The sequence below is a fragment of the Micromesistius poutassou genome (assembly GCF_964030765.1).
Source record: "Micromesistius poutassou genome assembly, chromosome: 4".
Taxonomy (NCBI): Eukaryota; Metazoa; Chordata; class Actinopteri; order Gadiformes; family Gadidae; genus Micromesistius; species Micromesistius poutassou.
The window spans coordinates 17743162-17765484 of NC_140274.1; the positions used below are offsets into that span (position 1 = coordinate 17743162).

At 44.3% G+C, this 22323-nt stretch overlaps 1 protein-coding gene across 1 annotated transcript in view; it reads right to left on the reverse strand.

Moving 5' to 3' along the window:
• Positions 1–22323, reverse strand: part of LOC311342132 (calcium-binding protein 8) — a gene marked incomplete at its 3' end in the record, with an annotated part of 32217 nt that overhangs the window by 3157 nt on the left and 6737 nt on the right. The window contains exons 2-4 of the mRNA XM_084466969.1: positions 21442–21585; positions 16803–16915; positions 947–1100 (exon numbers count right to left, since the gene is read on the reverse strand). Coding sequence (XP_084323095.1) covers positions 947–1100; positions 16803–16915; positions 21442–21585 — 411 coding nt within the window. The remainder of the gene's footprint in view (positions 1–946; positions 1101–16802; positions 16916–21441; positions 21586–22323) is intronic.

The following is a 22323-nucleotide window of genomic DNA, read 5'->3' on the forward strand; positions in this document are numbered from 1 at the left end:
CTGAGAGATCTTCCCCGACAGCTCATTCTCTCTCCCTCTCTCTCTCTCCCTCCATCTCCCCTCAGTCAAATAATAAGTTTATATATATATATATATATATATATATATAATATAATATAATATATTATATATATATATATATAATATAATATAATATATTATATATATATATATATATATATATTAGTGCTGTCAAACAATTAAAATATTTAATTGTGATTAATCGCATTAATGTCATAGTTAACTTGTGATTAATCGCAATTAATCGCACATTTTTATTTATTCTAAATGTCCCTTGATTTCTTTTTGTCCCATTATTTTTTCTCATTTTATTGCTCTTATCAATGGAAAAGTGGATCGGCTAGCTTTGTGCAAATGTTTTTTTTTATAGAAAACAACATTGCCATAAACTGTAGTGTTAAATTTCACACTAACATTTTCACTTGGAACAGTTCATTCACACTTGGAGCAAATAATCTCTCAGACAATGTAACACTGTCCATCAATAAAATGATAAAAAAAAATATATATATATATTTTAAAAAAGAAAAAGGAAAATGTATAAAATTGTCACCGTGAAAATGGGTTTGCGTTAACGCCGTTAATAACACATTTAACTGACAACACTAATATATATATGTAAGGGATAACGTATAGAAAGCCGGTCATTATCGGGAAATAACCCCCGACAGGGCGAACCGGACACCTCCTCTTCGCTTCGGTGTCCGGTTCGCCCTGTCGGGGGTTATTTTCACTTTCCTTGACAGTGGTCATTATATGCTTAGCAACGGTCATTATTGAAAAATAATTCACCGCCGGAAGTCAGGAAGGCCCATACAAGTGAACGGAGCATTCCACAGCATTGGGAAGAGCCGTGGAATAAACATATATATACGTATAAACTGTATTATAACTGATACTGGAACACACACACACTAAAACTGACCTCCCTCGAACTCCACGCAGTTGCCGCCGTTTTCCTTGAGGCTCTCCTCCTCGTTGATAATAATGTTCTCGATGTCCTTCATGGTCAGGTGGTCCCGGAAGGCGTGGAAGAGGATGTGCTTGAGCTCCTCCAGTGTGATCCTCTGCATGTCAAACTGCACACAGAACACAGGGCAGAGATGCGGGGACACTGAGGAACAGCAGATCCACATCCGCACAACACTCCCAGTGGGGGGTCGCTTCTGTCACAACTCCTCTGCTCGACATAGAAAGACGAAATAATTCCTTATATTATACAAAAAGTGTATGCGTAATAATAATAACAAAAACGTAATAATATTAAAAAATTAAAATTACAGCAAGGTGATACAAAAAAAGAATAAATATTCATAGGCCTACTATTGATGCAAGGTGATGTATAGTGGTTCACCGTGTTGCACATGAAATATTAACAACGTTGTTGCAATTTGCATAATTCCTGCTTGAATACGAAGTGTCTCCAGAGTCTGATAAAAACCCAAACCAATTATGTATTCCTCAGAGAGTTGACACACACTCTTCCAAGCATAAGTTGATATTTTTAAACAAACGGTGAACACAGATCGTAAACCATGTCACACTGTATGGTTTTGTAAGACAAGCATAAACAAGCGCATAAACACGTTTTACACTCAATTCTGTGCAGGGCAATAAAACAAAAGGGGCTTTTTCCATAAACAATTTAAATCTGTGATGTTCACACGGACATACAGGGCATGATATAGTCTGGCTTGTGCAAAACACTGGCCCTGCTCAAGCATTAACATAATGAAAGTACCCAGTTATGAGTTATGGTCTGAACGCTCATAAGTCTGACTTATGGTGAAGTCTTTCTACGATCAACTCTGATGCCAAGACACATAGCAGAAGAACACTGAGCATTTGCAGAGAAACGCACGCTGAACGTCCCACAGAGTGAAGGTAGTGGCAAAGAGTTCACCATCAAAATAGACAAAATACAGAAGCAGAGAGGTTTTTTTTTAAAGTAATGTCAGGGACAGTAGATATACAGCGAAACAGCTCAACATGAAATTAAGTACAGTAAAAACAAACCAAGAATCAAATCCATCACAGAAGATTCTTCTGAGTTCTGTAGAAACCTACATTTGCCAGCCTGGTCCTGATTGGTTTGCTGTTTCTGAGTACAAACAAGCTGTGTGGACGCATAAGGCCACAAGGCTGCTTAACACAACTCCACTGGAAAGGAGACAATAAAAATGTTTCAAGTTTCAGTGAGACAACTCTGAAAACCACACACACATATGAACAGTGTGACAGTGCCCCTTCTGTCGCTAAGTGTGTCAAACTAAAGCACACCACCACCTATTACATGTAGGGCATTTAGCGGACGCTTTTATCCAAAGCGCCTTAATACAACGGTTAATACACACTGACGGCCAAGTCAACCATGCAAGGTGACAGTTAGGGTTAAGTGTCTTGCTCAGGGACACATCAACACTAGGCGGAGCCAGGGATCAAACTAGCAACCTTCCGGTTACAAGTCAACCTGCTCTACCTCCTGAGCTAAGCCGACCACCTAAAAGCTCAAACAACAGCACCAATGACCTGAAGCAGATGCTTTGTGGGGCCAGCCGACAGACACTAAAGAGACGGGCCCCACCTGGGGACCAGCATCTGGCACCTGTCTCCACAGCTTACTGCCGACCTCAGCACCTCTGCTCGTCCCCCCCGCCGGCGACACACAGACACCCTCATTAGGAACACCTCCACCTCCACCTCGGTGGCCGGCACACCGGCGCCGCGTCCCCTCATGATGACCTCACACTCTCCAGCCCCTACGTCCAGCAAACCGCAGATATATATAGATATTTATAAAACGGGTGGCTTAAATCAAGCGATCTGATTGGTTCCCAACTTGTATATTGAGCATATACACGCAGCTATGACGCCCGTTCAGTTTACAGAGTTCAGTATCACTCTGCGCCTAACTTGAACTGTTGTTTATTTATATATAAAAGCAATAGCATAGTTCACTGAAGCCTAAAAATATGTTGATTGCTGGAGAGGGTGAAAATGTTGTAAAGCAATAAGCACACGGTGAGTGAAATTGATAGTTGGCTAAATTGCCAGCGAACCAAGCTACCGTCTCTAGCCTTCTCTCTGAAGGATGCTACAGTGTGTTGCATAGCAACCGCCATACACTTTGCAGGCAGCCAGGAGGGACTACTTTTTTGTATTTGTTAAAAAAAAAGCTTTTCCCGCTTTTTCAAAATTGAGGGTGTCTATGACTTTCGTTTCGCCATACTTACGTAACCGTTTTATAAAAGCAATAGATCACTTCAGTCTGTGAAATGTTCTCATTATACCACAGTTAAGGGGGTCGACAACGCCCCTTAACTGTGGTATAATGAGCACATACCACAGCCTGTCGTAAATATACTTGCTTAAATATACATACGCCGCATTGACTGCTTGGACCCGTTGCAGCGATACGTCAACGTTGGCGCCATATTGGAGAGGCCAAGACTGGCCTGTAAACAAATACAAGTCAACGCGGAGGCGGCATTTCTTTATTTGTCCTTTGCCCTTTCCAATATGGCGCCGGCGTTGTCGTAACATCCAAAGCCCAACGCGTCGTGCATGTCTCTGCAAGCAACCGCCGCCTCGTCCTCAGGTGATGACACCACACACTGCACCTCCACCAAACCGCCACCTCGTCCTCTGGTGATGACACCACACACTGCACCTCCACCAAACCGCCACCTCGTCCTCTGATGATGACATCACACACTCCACCTCCACCAAACCGCCACCTCGTCCTCTGGTGATGACACCACACACTGCACCTCCACCAAACCGCCACCTCGTCCTCTGATGATGACATCACACACTCCACCTCCACCAAACCGCCACCTCGTCCTCTGATGATGACATCACACACTGCACCTCCACCAAACCTCCACCTCGTCCTCTGATGATGACATCATGCAAAGTAGGGAGGCGGGAGGGAGTGATGGAGAGAGGGGGAGTGTGGCCGACCTATATTTATATTCTTCTCTTTTGTTCTCTTTGACAAGCACCTCATTGCATTGTGAAGTCTCACAGGAGGAAGGGGTTGTCACCTTACAAAGCTGTCTTTCCCATTCACAAATCAAACTCAGCCTATCTTTTTCGGGGGAAAGGATAGAATGGATAGTGTAGTGAGGATCAGGAGGTCAGGATGTTACCAGTAGAAAAGTGGCTTGGTTTGAACCCCAGTGTGCAGTCTACCTGTAGGCTTCCTTGAGAAAGATGTCCTTATTATCTGCTTCTTATTGACATCTTCTGTATCAGAAAGTAAAGAAATGTTTTGACCTAAGGTTAATGTCTTGAGCATCTTCAGAGGGTTGACTCTTAACCCACTGACTTTTACTTTCCTTCCCTGCAATACAAAAGCAGAACAAAATGTGTGTGTGTGTATTGTACCGCACCACCCAGAGGCAAAATATCCAATTATTTCCTCAACTTCCACTAGCATATTATGATTCTTTCCTGGAATACGGCTCTCTATCTTTGACTACTTTGTCAAAGATAGAGGCCATGGCCATGTCTGAGGGCTCCATATTGTTCTGAGCGACAGGGTTTGGTGGCAGGACAGTGCTAAATCCCCACAGGACGAGATGTCTCCCTCCATCCGGATTCTCTGCCATCTAGTTGGCAGAGCCTTCCTGCCCAACATCCACCATCCCCCTTCCCTCCTCCTGTCACATTGCGTTTCAGCTAGGTCGTCTTGACGGGAATGAAAAATGTATATCCCTACACTGTGGTGACACCACTTTGATGCAGCGGCACCGTCAGGGGGTGAGACTGGAGAAGAAGAAAGAGAAGGAGATTCGCTAGAGCCAATGTGTGGGGGTTTTGGTTTGCAGTTTGGGAGGCATTAGGACATTAGGTTTGTACAGGGATCTGCTCTGATCTGCTCTGAGTTGAGCTTCTAAGCAACAGGTAGAAGAGGAGTTTATGATTCATACAAGAGTTCTTGTCCACTCCAACACTAATGGCGCATTTCCACTGGAGGGTGCGGGTCGCGTTTTCACCACCAAAAGTTTGACATCCTTCTTGGACGTCCTATATTGTTGCTCTTTGTTCATTGTGCGCATTCTTCTTTTTCCTTGGATTTATTATCAGGCTACACTGTGTCTACACTGTAGCTGCCGTGGCTATCGCCATCCTCCTCCGTTCTTGATATGAAAGAGGGTGTTAGAGTGTGATTAAGCTCAGGAATTATGTAAATCGATTAGTGTGGTGTGGATTTGCAATCATCGATGGAGTACTTAGACGCACCGGCATTTTAATCAATCTTGTCCACGCTTGTAATGTAATGCAGGTCCACGCGGTATGACACAATAATTAAAGATTTAAAATGAAATTGGTTTCTTTGCGAGGACTCACTCCACCCCGAGAGACATACTGTGCAATTGAACTTACATAATGAAATAAGTGTGCAAGTGTGTCAGAGTGTGTGTCTGTCTGTCTGCGCATGTGTGTTGCTGTGCCTGTCTGTCTGTCTGTGTTTGCATGCGCATGCGTCCCTATGTGTGTGTATGTGTTGGTGTTGTAAGTGACCCACTGTGATGTATTGCCTTCCCGGGATATTACACCTAATGGGCTACAGATTCGCCCCTGGCCTCCTGTGACCCTCCACAACAATAAGCAGCAGAACCTCTGAACCATTAAAAGTCAGTCTGGGACCACAGAGTTCTCAGCAGTGCCTTGATCACCAGCGAGTGAACCAGAAGACATGTTTACACGCGGTGCCTAGCACGGTTAAGGCTGAAGAATCTGATGAAGGTCATCCTCCAAGTGAGGGATAAACATACTGATTACCGGGTTTACATTCCCACTTTTGGTGCCTGTGCAGAAAACATGCAAATGAACCCAATAACGCGTCTTAACTACATTATTACGTGTACATTAATTTGCTTAACCGACGTAAGGTTTTTACATAAGATAATTACGTGAATAATCAAAGTGATTGGTAGATGAACAGCTTATGATCACTTTATTAAAGCAATCAAACACTTAGACACATACACTGAGAAAAAAACAAAACAGCAATTGGCTTGAAATGTGAGTTTTGAGTGAGAGAAGAGTCAATTTCCATATATTCAATATGCAACAGATTAAAATAAAGGATATGAACAACATACGAGACACACTGTACCATATCCTATCACATGGGAGAATTATCGTACAAACCATATTGGTGGTTATTTTAATCCCAGACCGGGTCCCAGTCTTGACGGTTGTACCCGGTTGTGCCTTGAACAAGTTTCAAGGCACCCTGAAATTCGCCCTGAAAATTGTATCCGTCTGATCAGTGACTCGCCTTCTCACCAGCCAAACATTGGGGACAACTTTAGTAATTTATCGCTAGCTGATGTATGACTTCCTACTTTTGGTCTAGACGTGACTTATACGTGCTGAGATGCTCTTGTGGATCTGGAATAAAACCACGTGATGTTGGCGCTGGCTGCAGGCAAATCGTTCACGTTCTTTCCTCATTTCCTGCCTTATTTATTCCGTTGAATGACCCTGATGTCTTAAAATCAATCCAACACTCCCTCGATTAGACACGAAACAAGGCGTTAATCTGCCCTCCCCCACTGACTGTGTGTGTGTGTGTCTGTGTTTGTGTGTGTGTGTGTGTGTGTGCCTGTTTCTGTGTCTATGTGTGTGTGTGTGTGTGTGTGTGTGTCTCCTAACTATATGTTTGTATGCAGTGGTCTTACACGTATTAGTAATTTATTAGTATTATTATTTATATCATAAGAACCTCTTGTGTCTATACACACCAGTTACCAACTCGTATATATTTCCACTATGTATGAACCGTGCAGAGACAACATCAATATGGCAAACGTCTCAAAAGTTTCCACATGTTATTACCCGTCCCTGAATCGCTTCGAAACCCCGGTTGTCATGACATGACCTGGAAGAGAGTAATTGAACACACAGCCTTTCACACTTCAATAAACACACCACTATTTCTGGGTGCCTGAATGAGCCATTGTTAGCCACAGATCCCCCTCCGATATCATTTCCCAACCTTGCATAATGTTCTCGTCGAAACGCACACATCCAGTTCCATCAGAAATGGAAGCTGGGCCACGTTATCGATCACCATCCTCTGGTTCGCTCAGAAAGGCTGCAGCCCCTCACAAGATATTTATTTGCTCTATTACTAGCTGCCTTCTCCACGCCACGCACGGCAATGGGAATTAATTGGATAAGGGGGGAGACGGGGTGGGGGAGACGGGTGGGGGGAGACGAGTGGGGGGGACGGAGAAGGGGGGTGGGGGGGGGGAATGTAATGAAACAAATAAGCAACAGGGGAAGAATATGTTGGCCGAACAACATTAGAGACACATAAAAATGACATTCTGCCCAGCCTGCACAGGTGGAGCTGATTTATAACACCCAGCGGATATTGTAAACAATATTTCAACTACTTCATCACCAGCACCAACTTTTCCACCGAAGAGGGTACCGCAAAGGTATTCATTATAACTTATAACAAAAGAAAAGGAGGGGAATTGGACCGTGGTGGGTACTGGGTCCATCCCGCTGTAGATGAGTCTAGGTTTGAGTAGAAAATAGGAGTGATGATGGTGATAAAGCAGATGATATCGGAAGAACACATCCTGCTTCTCACATGAGTCAATGGAAAGGAAATCCAAGAATATGTTCTTGGATTATGCTACTCTCTCTCTCTCTCTCTCTCTCTCTCTCTCTCTCTCTCTCTCTCTCTCTCTCTCTCTCGTTCATTCAATTCAAACACAGTCACATGACATCGTCCGAGGTGTCCAATCCAACTGATAGAAACATGATTAGTATTCTGCCCTCAAGACACCCACAAACATGTGTTTGTGTCTGTGTGTGTGTGTTTGTGAGAGAGATAGAGAACGAGTGTGTGAGAGAGAGTGAGGGCGTGAGTGAGAGCGAGATAGAGAAGGAGAGCGAGAGGGAGAAAGCATAAGAGAGAGGAGTGACAAAGTGACAAAGAAATGGAAAGAGATGGAGAACAGTGAGTAAGAAAAAAGGAAATAGAAATGAGAGATGGACAAAGAAAGATAGAAAGGAGCGCAGAGACAGGGAGAGATGGAAGGAGCAGCGTGTTGCTGTCTATTCCCAGCCCTGGCAGCTGCATAGAGAGAGAGAAGGAGAGAGAAGGGAAGGCAGAGAGACAGAGGAAAGAGAGAGAGAGAGAGAGAGAGAGAGAGAGAGAGAGAGAGAGAGAGAGAGGTAATGGTAAGTTTCTCAAGGTGACTCACATGTAATTAAAACTACATGGAACATCTCAACGCTGGTGAGAGCGCATTTAAAAATAAGTTCAGGTACCCACAGACCTACATAACAGAGGGGGAGAGAGACAGGCAGGCTGGCCAGCAGATAGAGCGACAGAGACAGACAGACGGACTGACATAGAGATAGAGACGGAGAGAGATTGACTTAAACAGAACCAAAATCACCCGCGTGTATATATAACCGTATATAAAACCATAACCAAGGCTAATGAAACTTTGTTTTGCCACAACTCGCATGAGATGGCACTGTGGCAGTTCCAAGTTCCAAACAGTTCAAGTCACTACGTGCCAGCAGTAGAGCTCACCGTTAAAGTGTAATTCCCGCGAAAATTGAACCCAGGGTCTTTTTTTTGGCATGTACACAAATCAAATAAGCCCGTTGATAATCAAGTATAAAAGAGTTTAACCGGCGTAATGTCTGGCTTCTATGTTATTGGCTAGGGGCAGCGCGGAATGCTTCCAAATATAATATAGATAAATAAACTAGGTAGTTTAGATAAACTAGCTCTAGGCCTATATCAAAGACATCTGGAAATGTATTTGCTATTAAATGCATTTCATTGATTTTACTAAATGTGCTGTGCATAACTCAAGACACTTAAACAGTGAGCTTACATTTCATATATATTTAAATGCAAATTGTGTTCAGAGCAATTCACTTCCAGAAAATTTGCTTCACTGCCCGGTGACGTGTGATCCATTCAACAGGCAATCACTCAAACGAGAAACAATCACAGCGAATAGCATTAGCTCCCCATGCTGCCAGGCTAACTGAGTAGAAGTTTGGCTCTCCTTCCGGAACATGATTTATTCATCACAGGTGATTCAAAAACATTATGAATCCCAAATTGCACCCAGACACAAAGGAAAGGGGACATGAAGGTAACTGGAATCGATTTACAATAGGAGGTATCAGAAGGGCTGATGAATACTGGGAAAAGCATCAATCCTTTGGGGGGCCAAGGAGCAAAGAGGGAATTCAGAAAGAGATATATGTTTGAGATAGGCACACCATTACTGTTCCTCTGCTCAGTCAGGGCACTTCTGCACCATATTTTAGAAAGACAATTTGAATCACTTATACTGATTATTTTTTCATTAAGTCTAGTCCTAATCATTTCTAGCCCATTTTCTCATTCATTAGACCAAGAGAAACAATCACACTTCTATAATAGGCTATTCTTCACTATTTCATCTGGGATAGCGAGAGCACTGAGAAGTCGTCTGTTGTCGAGGAAACAACCCTGGTTCGATGGTTTTATCCAACAGTCCAAACAAACAAACAAACATGTGAATGTGAAATGTGAAATGTCCTGCTCATGAGCACAGTGGTGAGTTTCAGATGGAACCCAACGGTTGCGATGGACTGTCTCTGTGGGAGATAAAGTTACATTGGTGTTCAGTTGACAGTCTCGTTCTGTGTACATGTGTTATTAGATTTGTATTTTCATATTCTACATGTGTATGCACTGAGAAGGAGATGCTTTCAATCTCATTGTACTATGTATAGTGACAATAAAAGGCATTCATTCATTCATTCATTCATTCATACATCCATACAACAGGGAACTGAACACTTCATTTTGATACAGATGTGAAATTCGGAAGGCTAGTACTCGGAAGGCAGTGAGTTGAACAAAAATCATGGCTGATTTAAATCTCAACATTTCGCTAGGCAAAGTGTCCCTGTACCGTACTCCAGTACGATGACCCCCCCCCCCCCCCCCCCCCGCCACTGGTCTGTGCTCACACTAGGCAATCTCAACTGGGCCTGAGTACGGTCGCCTCTTGTACATACGGTTGCGTATCCGTGCGTGTGCGCGTGTTGGCTCATTAGCATCTGTACCGTGGCCTGAGCACACCTCTCCGAAGTGTACTGAGGCCACGGCTGTACTTGAGTAGTACCTTGACTTTAGGGGGCAAACGTACTTGGGCACGGTACAGACTGCCTAGTGTGAGTGCGCCCCTCAACCATTAACCATTAAAATCCTTAAAGATTTAATCTGCTGCTGCACTTTGAGAGCTTTCAGAAGCGTTGTACAAACAAGTCAATATCCCACTAACTCCCTCAGCCACCACAGAATGACACCCCATTGACTTCTTAATAAATGGAAACAAGGGTAATTTGCATCGAGAGGAAGGGGATTTTTATTTGAACACTTGTTAAAGAAAAGATCTGGGTAAAAAAGAAAAAAAGCCTTTGAGATAGGATCGATCAACTGTTTAACCAGACGGCACACAGAGATAAGTGCTTTTTTGCTGTGTGCCGGTTTTGAATTTGCGATGCTCTTTACCATGAGATGTGTTGGTCCCTCATGCCTCTGTGTTCTCGGTTTTGTTTGTGCTTTGATATGCACAACAGGGGAGAGGAGATACTTCCTCCGCTTCACTCTCTGCCAGGTTAGTCTTAGCAGAACTATTGTGTTAACAGCAATGCCAACTGAAGGTTTTCTATGAAAACGATTCACATGGGGGATCATTTATGTTTACCTGAGTACGGGCAGGAAGACAGAGGATGCAGCCTGTATCCCAAACATACCGGGTCTTTAATATTCCTAACCTGTCTTGACTTTGGAGAGAGGAGAGCAAACTAGTGACCTACACACAAACATTGGGGAAATGATGCAGGACACGATGCAGACAGGAGGCCTCAAGTGGAACTGTGGTGCCATGGAGGACCAAGGAATTACCACGCCGCACAGGTTCCATCTCACCCTGCAACCTCAAATCAATAGATGGGAGATTTAAGGTCAAAGAAGTCGAGGCGTTCGTGTTTCATTTTCTTCACCTGAACGTTTTCCCGTCTCTTCCCGGGATATTAACGGAGATGGGGGGTGATTGGTCATGGTTGAGTCAAGGTAGAGTTTTTGGGACCTTGTGGGATGCCACAGGTCACCGAAAACATCTTGAATTGAAAAACGAAGTTGGTGAGAAAGAGGTAGGTGTGAGTGGGCTTGTGTCATGCAAGCCATAGAAATGAAGGTAATTTAGAGGTTTACCACAGCCAGCCACTCCTATCTGAATGCAACGCCAGAGGCTGCCAGAGCTAAGTAGCATAACAGTGGTAATACCATGGATGGCTGGACAGGGTGTGGGGAAGGAGGTAGCATGCAGCTGGTTAGCGCTCCTCTGGGTCTTCAGTCGGTGGAGCTGTGTGGACAGATGGCTGATGACAGCAGTGGTATTCATTGTCATGGAATGACAAATTGCCTTATTATGATACAAAGCTGGTAATCTTTTTTAAACTAAGCGGAGACAGACTATGGTGAGCACGAGATTAGTTTTTGTAGCCATCCTGAATATTAGAATATATTAGCAGATCTTGTTATTAATATGATACAAATAAATAGATTTTTTCTTTGTATACCAATGATAATAATACAAATAATACAATACAATAATCACAATTAGAAATATATAATAATGATTGTAATAATCGAATAATAATGGTCAAAATGATCAACGTGTGGATTTGGATGAATGATTCTATTAGACCAGAATATTTGATACTAATCCATTAGAATGATTGTGGAAAGAAACAGGAATCCTTAATGAACAAAGTTATTTTCAAAGACTAAAAAAAAAAACTGGCCTTTGCTGAGGAACATTTCTAAAATACCTCTTCTGGGAGGGATACAGAGACATAAATATACATGGGGCGCTCAGAAATAAAAAAAACAGAAAAAATCTTTCTTCTGTTTGACTTAGTGATTTTTGTGCTTGACCTCTCACTCACACTAATGTGTTTAACATTTTGGACAATTTGAAGAGAAAATAACGCATCATGCAGTTCTCTTTTAGACATAGAGTGGCAGGCCCGGTAACCTTTATAATCACAGCTGGCTAACATGGGAAAAAAAAGAAAAATAAGTATTTTCGGATTTCCTGTATGAGCTCTAACATTTAGTGATTGAAAATTCCTTGTTTTAATTTGTATTTTTCCTTTTTATCCCCATGGCACAAGGCTGTATGGCACAAGGTTGTATTGGGTTCATTCCTCCAAGTGTGTTCTGTACATTTCAAATCCATTTGGTTGAAGGTCCTTCAAAGTCTCCCTCAGAGCTCTGCTGGGTTCCAGTACCAGTCGGTGGGAGTGAAATGTCAGACGGCCGTGAAACGCAGAGAGAGAGAGAAAGAGAGAGCTCTTCACCCAAGAAGACAGCCAAGCTTCCTCCTGACGGATAAAGTGTTAATCTCATCTCCACATACGTTACATGCCATTTCAGCCAGTGTGTAAATGTTCAACCCGACGACCAAGTACCAACTTAATGTTTAAATAATGAGGGGACGGTTGAGGGAACCTGCTCCTGCGGAGTGTTAATATGAGAGGGTTAAGGGGAATAAATAAAGCTCTGTCATGTAGCTGATCTACTGCCCCACTGGTCCCATCTGCCGTACAGATGGGACCAGATGAAGACCACACTCAGAGGCAGAAGAAACTCAGAGGGACCCTTTGCCTTTTCTCCAGAGTTCACCATGACTACAACCAGCGACACCATCCCCTCCGCCACCAGTATGCTGAGGTCACCAGTTCTACCAACTCCACTACCGCCACCGCCACTAACTCCATCCCCAGTTCTAGCCCCGCCACCACCACCACCACCACCGCCATCGCCACCACCATCGCCATCACCATCGCCACCACCACTGCATCCCCAGTTCTACCCCCGCCACCACCACCACCACCACCGCCACCACCACCGCCTCCACCTCCAGCACCACCACAACCACCTCCATCCCACCGCCACTACCTCCATGCCCAGTTCTACCCACACCACCACCACCACCACCGCCACCGCCACCGCTACCTCCACCACCACCACCACCACCACCACCTCCACCCCCACCCCAACCAACAAGTCTCGACAGGTGCGAAAAGGAGTACTTCCTGTCAAAGCGATGGTGTTTGACCAGACCGAGGCGTCTCCAGGACGACGGTCGTAGATACCGCTGGGGAGTACTGTAATACATGCAGCGTGATTAGCAAAAAGGGCAGAACAGGCATTAATCCCAACTGATTGTGCAGCAATTAGCCTGTCCGTGTGGTCGTACATCACAAGAGCAAGAGCTTGTGAACGCCGGCCGTAACTCTCCATAAGCAAACAACACACGGAAAGAAGTTTGTGGTGGTTGAATCACGCGCCGGTGATCATCCAAACAGGGTAATGGGAAGCATTAAGAGACTGTTAGCGTGTAGGAAGCCGAGTGTGCAACCGAAAATGAATCATCCCCTAATCTCTCCAGCTGGTTGGGATGCGACACTTGGCCCCGCGGTGAGAGGAACGAGGGAGGTAGAGGGACAGAGAGCACGAGTGAGAGAGATGGAGACAGGGAAGATGGATGGGTGACGAGAGGGGGGGACAGTGGGATGAAGAGGGAGATGAATAGACAGACGTAAAGACCGAGCGAGATGCTGTATGTGTAAGTCGCTTTGGACAAAAGTGTCTGCTAAATGCCCTAAATGTAAATGTAAATGTAATGTGTAAAGGCCCTTATCCATGTTCTGCATTTTAAAAAACCCAGCGTCAGCTTTCTCTTTTAATATTCTATGCACAACCTAGAAACCGACCTCTCAAGGCTCAACCAATCAGGAGACAGAGAGCGGAGGAGAGAGAACAACAGAGACAATGATGAGAGAAAGAGGGTGAGATGAATGCCATCGTTACGATGTTAACCACGCTACTATTCTCGTCGATACTGCCATCCAGTACTTTGACGGGAATCTTCTCGGCTCTTTTAGAGGAGGGAAAAAAGGACACGTTAACAACAAAAAGACAATGCTTCACTTTTCTCATAATATATCAACTTCCTTCCATCTAACAATGTTTTGAGAGAATCTATAATATTTGTAAATATAAATGTAAATTCATAAATTCATATTATTAACATATTTACAGCAAAATAAAAAACAGTGGCCTCAAGCAACAGGGACGGGGTGTGCATGCAGCTGAGCTGCTAAAAGGCCTCAAGCGTTATCTCAACAGTTCTAATCAATATTTAATTGATTAATTCTCCTATACCTATGGCAGAACAGGATATGTTGGAGCTAATCAATACTCTTGGGGATTGGGGAGAAACAGAGGGACAGCCAGGCCGATACACAGAGATAGAGACGTAGGAGAGGGAGAGGGAGCAGGGAGAGAGAGGGAGAGAGAGAGAGAGAGAGAGAGAGAGAGAGAGAGAGAGAGAGAGAGAGAGAAAAAAGGGTGAGGGAGCTGAGACAGAGAGAGAGAGTAAGAGAGTGCATCTCGGAGTGTACTCAAGATGTAACAGCTGTCATCATCTGAACCCCTGAGTATACTCCTGAGTTCTAGTGGTTGGGCGGTTTGACTCACAGCTGAAAGCTTCTGGATCTTGCCCTCGCACTTCCTAGGCCTTATATAAGGTTAGGGTGAGAGGTGGGGAAAAGGTCCCACAGCCATACACAGGTTGGTCGGGCTTATATCCTGTTTGGCTGCAGAAACAAGACGAATCAAAGGCTTGAGTCATTTGAGGCCAACCTTTATATGTTTTCATTTGATTGTGGGTGACAGAAGGCTTGTAAATGTGTTCACTTCACGTGTTGAGTTCAGACTTGACTACAGAAGCAGCTGGTCAAAGAACGGGAATATTTATCAAACACATCATTAATGAATACATCGGTGAGGCATAATGTAATACGGATTTGTAATGCTCATGTCCTCCTGCTCCGCAGCGTGACTCATGCGCTATGGATCCGCTGGCCATACTAATTTATTCACATTTCAACCGAGCTGTTGAGAAGGACTTATTGGTCACAAATACGGTGTGTTTTGTTCCACAGCATTTTCCATCCTCTTCATGCTGTTGGGTTTCTATTTTGTATCTTCTTGGATGGTGCTGTTCCGCAATGATCTGGAATAAAGCAGGGTCTGTTTGTCCTGTTAATGAAAGCCCGCTCCCTGGATCCACTTTTAAATGTAATGACTATTCCTTTAAAGCTACGCTTCGGAATCAAATGTTTTTATCGACGACTCATCGATTCATCATTTTGTACTTATAAGATGGTAAAGATGTTGAGAGATCGTAAGGCGTTGCTTGATAAACAATCACTTCCTCACAGGGATTAAAACATGATCTTCATTGACAATCACTAGCGATGTGTGGAACCGTCATAATAAACCACCAACATGTCCTCCATGACCATTATTGACTACTATTTAGTCATCTAGCAGACAGTTTCATCCAACATGTCACATGTCATGTTTCATCAATGAGCATGAGGCGGTTAGCTGGCTTGTTGAAGGGTATCTACAGGTGGACTGAGGACGTGGGGGATCAAACCCAGTACCTTTCCACAGGGTCAAACATCTTAAACATCCACTAACTACACTATCTTCCGCCCCCCAGGATTATTCTCAATGTCTCCCTTATGCGCTCAGTCTGGTCTCCTGGCACCAGCCGAGTTCACCCTGCCAGCCAGCCTGCAACCGGCTGGGGATCTGTTCAGCTGGAAGATTTGTGATGTCACAGATTAAAGCAACACACCCGGCCCCGGTTAATGGGTAGGGTGAGGGGGGGGGGGGGAGGGGGTTGGTTGCCAAGCGCAGTCATCCCTGCCAAATGCCCCCCTTGCTCTCAGCTTCAAAGTTAACTTCACCCACCTTGGGTCATATTATCTCTCTCTCTCTCTCTCTCTCTCTCTCTCTCTCTCTCTCTCTCTCTTTTGGAGATACACAAGCTGTCTCTCTCCCTTTTCCTCTTTCTCCCTCTTCTCTCTCTTTCTCTGTCCCTCTCTCTTTCACTCCTTTCCTCGTTCTGTCCAAAAGTGCACAACTCAACAGACCTGTAAACACCTCACTGACAATACCCACAGAGAAGGCAGCCAAACCATCAAACAACGGCAAGGAACAAGGAAACAATAAAAAACAAACATCAGAACCGAAGCCAACTCAAATAAATGAGCGTGGAGGAACGCTCACCTCAGCAGGTCAGGGGACAGCGTTTACACGGATAGATGTAATGTTCATGTCCAACCGTGAAAAGTAATCTCTGCTCCTCAGCCTTACACCCTCACACGACGGCAACACATCCCACGGCAATGCTCACCTGGATCTGTTTGTCTCTCTCTCACGCAGGCGAGCACTTGGGTGGACACCCACGTACTCACACGTGCACAGACAGACAGACAGACAGACAGACAGACAGACAGACAGACAGACGAGACATACACACAGTTTTTGCAACTCTAAGGACTGGTAGTTTGATGTTCTGTCAAACTACCAAAGTCAGATTGGTTAAGGTTCAATTAAAAGCAGCACAGCCATTGAGCCATTTTCTCCAGCGAATTCCACACAGTGTGTGTGTGAAATAAACAGCTCATCTGACTCTCTGGTACAGCTGCACATCTCCGTAAATGTTGATGTTCAAATAAAGAACCATTTACATAAATTACTCAAGGTCAATAAACAGTGATGACGTCGACGAAAATGGTAGAACCCTTGTTTTAGGGGGTGTTGTTGCTACATGAACTAGTGTCAGGGAGCCTTTTACCTGCCAGAAGATGGTGTCTATGGTGCTGCCCAGGAATCCCTCTCTTGTCTCAGACGACAGCAGCTTGGGTCCCAGGATGGTCATGAACTCCTCAAAGTCCACCTGGCCGTCACCTGAGGGAAGAACCACATCAGTTCACACCAGGATACCTAATTAACACATTTTTTAGTTTATCACATTTATTAAGTTTCAGGGGTGTTTTAAAACAATTCAATGATGGGAAATGCCTTTGTTTTACGTTATGTGTTATGTGGTTTTATGTCACATGACAGACCAATGACTCTTATTCATATGTTACTCATATGTTATTGAAATGAATTCAAAAACACAGTTCAACTAAAACTATCAAACACTTACAGAGTTAAACACAGAAGTTAACTTCAATATTTTATACATAGGGCAAGTATTGGAAGTAGCCCATAGGGCAAAATTCCCTGAGCCCCCACAACACTAACAATAAAGTGACCTGAAAAATAAAGAGTAGGCCTCGACCACCTGACCTGGTGGTGGCGGTGACCGTGGCAACAGAGTTGATCATTGATCGCCTCCCTGCACATGAATATGCAGTTCTCTGTGCTTGTCGGTGTGTGTGTAATGTATGTGTAGGGGTGCGTATGAATGCCTGAGAGTATGTATGTGTGTGTAGGGGTGCACGCAGGTGTGCGTGCGTGTGTGTGTGTGTGTGTGTATGTGTGTGTGTGTGTGTGTGTGTGTGTGTGTGTGTGTGTGTGTGTGTGTGTGTGTATTTGTGTGTGTGTGTGTAGGTCAAGGCCAGTGCAGGAGAAAGTGCTGAGATCATGGATTGCAGGGAAGGGATCGAAGGAGAGCGATAAGGAGGGACAAGGTGTTCATCACTAAACACACCCATCCCTATTCTTATTCTGGCCGTGGTTCTCAAAGTGGGGGTTGGGGCCAGGGGAGTGCCACAGGGGTGGGGGGAGGAGAGAATGATTTATTACAGTTAGCCTCCCTTAACAAACAATAGGATAAAAAAGATCAACGTTATTTTAGCATGTGATCTCTGATGTGTTTGTATTGCATTGTTGACAAGTCTTCTACAGCCATCAACAACGATTCAAGGACACTTCAACTTCACCCAGTCTCAGAGGACAGAAAAAACTAAATGAACATCGATCGATTCTTTGCTCCAGAAACTCAATAGCAAAAATAACAATAACTGATTGAGCAGACAAAGGCACTCCCTCTAGATTGAGAGCGTAGCCTAGCGTGAAGGGCACACAGAGGTCCATGGCTATCACATCGACACACAGACAAGACCAACCGATAGCCCATCTTTCTCACAGGGATCGGACGGAGATCCGGCCACCACAGGCGACCGATGTCAGGAGAGGAGCGATCCGTTCTGAAAGGCAATGCTTGCTGAGATACGGTCGAAGCCCTCCAACGGTTTAGCCATTCAGCTGCTTAAGGCTGGCTTCCCTTTGAAGCTCTGCTCTTTTGATCATCGCTCGCCTTTTTTTTTTTTGTAGCCAACGTGCACGAGGAACACAAGCGTGCACGTGACTACGATCAGGAACCCGCCTACAAAGAATTTCACTAAGTTGAACAGCGGCCGTCATCATAGAGATACAGACAATAACAATATCGCCATAGCAACAGGCTGGACCCCATTCCGAGTGATTGATGAAACAAAAAATTGCCTCTTTCGTGTCCTTGCCAACCCCCATAAGGAGGAAATAAAATGATTATGATTGTTTATTAAACGTTTTTTCTGTGTTATGAGGCCAGGGGAGCTTTAAGGTCGTCCTGGGCTGCTCTGCCTACTGCTCCCCAGGGCTGGGGCCAGCAGCATTTACTAACAATCCTGCACTGATTTATAAATATTCTCCTTGACGATTGTCGTTTACATTTCTTTAAAATGTAATTCCTTTGTGTTTGAAGGGTATATAAATAATATAAATAGATATCCTGCCCTGCATCAATTATTAAAAGCTGTTGAAATTGCTGGGCATGTATTCACAATTATCATTATTAAACAAAGCAAAATGTTGTGGTGTGTTGCCAGAACAAAGCACAGGATCGCTTGGTCCTTGTCTACTGTGAAGGATAAATTCCTAGTTTTCCTTCATACATCACATGCCCGATGTTCACCTTGCGGGGAACCTACCGTAAGGAAATGAGAAAGGTAACATGATAAAACATTTGTATCTACTGTAATACTATTATTCATGCTAGATTGACTTGGAACCCCATATGCCATTGATGGCAGGAGATAATGTATGACTATAGAAGACACTGGGCCGGGTGAGTAAACCATGGTAACCATCTCTCCTGGCTTCCCAAAAATGATGTCATAGTGCCAATTCTGCCCAAGAGCATTTATCATGAGTTTGTCAGGGTTAGTCTACCAGTCAAAAGATTCTAAAAGATGGAAGTGCAGAATCTCTCCGTCAAAGTAATTTACACAAATTATATCGGTATTGGTCACCAAGGTTTTGGTGGAGCAAGGAGAGACGGTTGTTATGTTTTGAATCATCCAGACCGGCATGGTCTTTAACAGAGTGTGACTAGCCCATACAGACTATATATAACCTGTTCATGTACCTTAAAAGGCCAGCGTCTTCTCTCACCTCTCTCACTGGTGCGCTTACTCCTCTTCCTACTGCTAGCATCCCATTACCTTCAATGCCTCTCTCTCTCTCTCTCTCTCTCTCTCTCTCTCTCTCTCTCTCTCTCTCCCTCCCTCCCTCCCTCCCTCTCTCTCTCTCTCTCTCTCTCTCTCTCTCTCTCTCCCTCCCTCCCTCCCTCCCTCTCTTTCTCTCTCTCTCTCTCTCTCTCTTATTAACGCAGAGAACTGCAGGCTTCTGGGCTGAATGCACTACTTTATATTCAGTAATGTTTATATTTACAGCCACATAAAGTATTCACTTTCATCTAATGTCTGAGATCTCTCCCCCGCTTCCACTGGTTTATGCAGAACAAACCGCCTAAAATGGCCGCCAGAATGAGAAGGAGACGTGTGTTAGTTCACACAGAGCAGGAGCCTCGGTGAATCTGTGCAACGAAAGGTGACATAATATGTTACATAAAACTGACAAACCGGACATACATTATAAACATGTATATGGGGCGACAAAGGAACCAGAACTACAGCAGACCTCAAGAAAGATATCAACAACACTGAAATCTCTCTCTTGTCGGTCGTATTTAAAGTTTTAGGTCTTTAGGACTGACATGTATGAATGTCATTGAAAATCAAAATGTTCGACTCGGAATCAAACACCAGGATGACCTATGTAAGTTGTTGGGGTAGTTAGCCCCACTCTGAAGGAAAGGCTTCGGTGAGAACAGTATACCCAGCCGATAAGTTCTGGGTTCGATCCCCAATGTTCACAGCCTAACTCGTAGGCATCCTTGAGCAAGATGCCCCAACTCCTGCCTGCTCCTTTAATGACGTGCATCTAAAAAGGCACTGTAATGAAACAGTGTGCCTGTCTAGACGATCTGCATTAAACACTAGATCTCCCTGTCATTGTGAGCAGAGCCCAAAAGCCTTTAGCCATCGCTCCCTGTCACGGTGCTTCACATTATCATAATGCATATCGAGGATTGTGCCAAACACAATTCCTCAAGATGAAATAATAATATATAACGAATAAGGAAGAGATGGACTGTTCTCTGTATCTGTATTCATCAAACCCAGAACCAGACCCAGGTCCCCACCCGGGGCCGTCGGACTCGCGCCACATTAGTTAGTTTGAGGTTGTTTGCTCGTGGATACGAGTCCTCAGGCAGGTCTCTTTGTATGTATCGGAAATTTCAAACTCTATCTAAAACGTCCAACTTGATACTTTGTACTTTATACCTGGGCCCCACCGGAATCCAATTATGCAATGTTTCTTCACTGCGGGACTGTATTCATCTCCAGATCAGTGTGACTTTTCCTCTATGAGTGAGGCGTAGTTACCTGCTGTGTGATGGAACTGACATTGAAACTGAAAGTCATGTGTGTTTTAATCAATTCTCCCCCGATCGGCAGATCATAATCATAATCACACAGCTTCCCCCTCTGGCTTAACTCTCTCTGGGGACTGACTGGGTACATGCTGTCTTTAAAGCACACACACATCCATGGGCCACTTGATCGTCACCTCAACGGGGAATACAGCCACACGTGTGTGCACAGATGTTTTGCGCGACATGCGTTGTGCAGGCGGGCGTGTAATGTATGCATTCGCGTTCATTCCAGTTGATGATCGTGCATCACTATCTTGGAAAATACAAACAGGAAATGGTTTTCACGCGTGGAAGAACAGGGTGTGTGCGTGTGTGTGTGTATATGTGTGTACATACTTCAATCATGGTTCAATGTATGTTTGGTTATGTCTCTGGAAGCATGGATTGTTTGTTTACCTAATGATGCGTAATTGTATGTCATGTATTGTGCGTCAGGCAGGCAGACCAAACACATACTACTATAGGTATTGATGTATTTGGTTTAGTAGGGGTGTGATTTTGTTGATGAGTGAGTGTTGATAGTGTGAGTGAGTGAGTGAGTTAGTGAGTGAGTGAGTTGACATGGTGATGAGTGTGTGTTGTCATGTGATTGAATTGACATACAATAATGATAATGTTTGTGCTTGCGTGTGTGTGTGTGTGTGTGTGTGTGCGCACTCACCGTCCATATCTAGTCTCTGCATGATGATGGCCAGCTCCACCTCACTGGGCATGTACCCCAGGGAGCGCATGGCCATGCCCAGCTCCTGCTTGGAGATGAAGCCATTCCCGTCCCGGTCCAAAACCCGGAACGCCTCGCGGATCTCTGCAACACACACAGGCAACATGCTCAGGAACATATAGGAAAAAATCTCTCTCTCTTTCTTGAACACTCACCTATACTCTCTCTATCGCTGTGTGTGTGTGTGTGTGTGTGTGTGTGTGTGTGTGTGTGTGTGTATGTGTGTGTGTGTGTGTGTGTGTGTGTGTGCGCGCGTCTCGCTCTTTATCTCTCTAACACACTCTCACTTCTACTTTCTCACTCTCTTAATGATTTGATTTATATCATGCTTTTCTGAACACTAAATGACTCGTTCCAAAGACATTACATACAAGAGTAAAGCACAAGCAAATATCAATAAAAAGTCACAGTAAAACAACTCTCATAGACCCTCACCTTTACTCCCTCTCCCTCCCTCTCTTTCTTGTCATCTCTCTTTCCATAAACAATGTATATCACAATAACAAAATGTACTATCTTTTGAATAATTTTTTCATCTTGTAATTCTGCTGCTGTGACACCCGCTTTTCCCCTCTGGAAACCATTAAATGTATTTTATCACCGACCCCCACACACATAAGCACTCCCTGTCCATCTCTCTCTATATTTCTCTAACCACCTCCCCCCCCCCGTAAAGTCCTGATGTGTTTGAAGGCTTGTAATGCTCTGAGACGAAAACCACCTCTGTTACTCTCTAGCCCCACAGTGCCCCCTGTCTTCCTCTGTGGTGAGGGGTTGGGGGGGGGGTCTCTCCCTGGACTTTTTCAATCTTTGCTGCTCTTT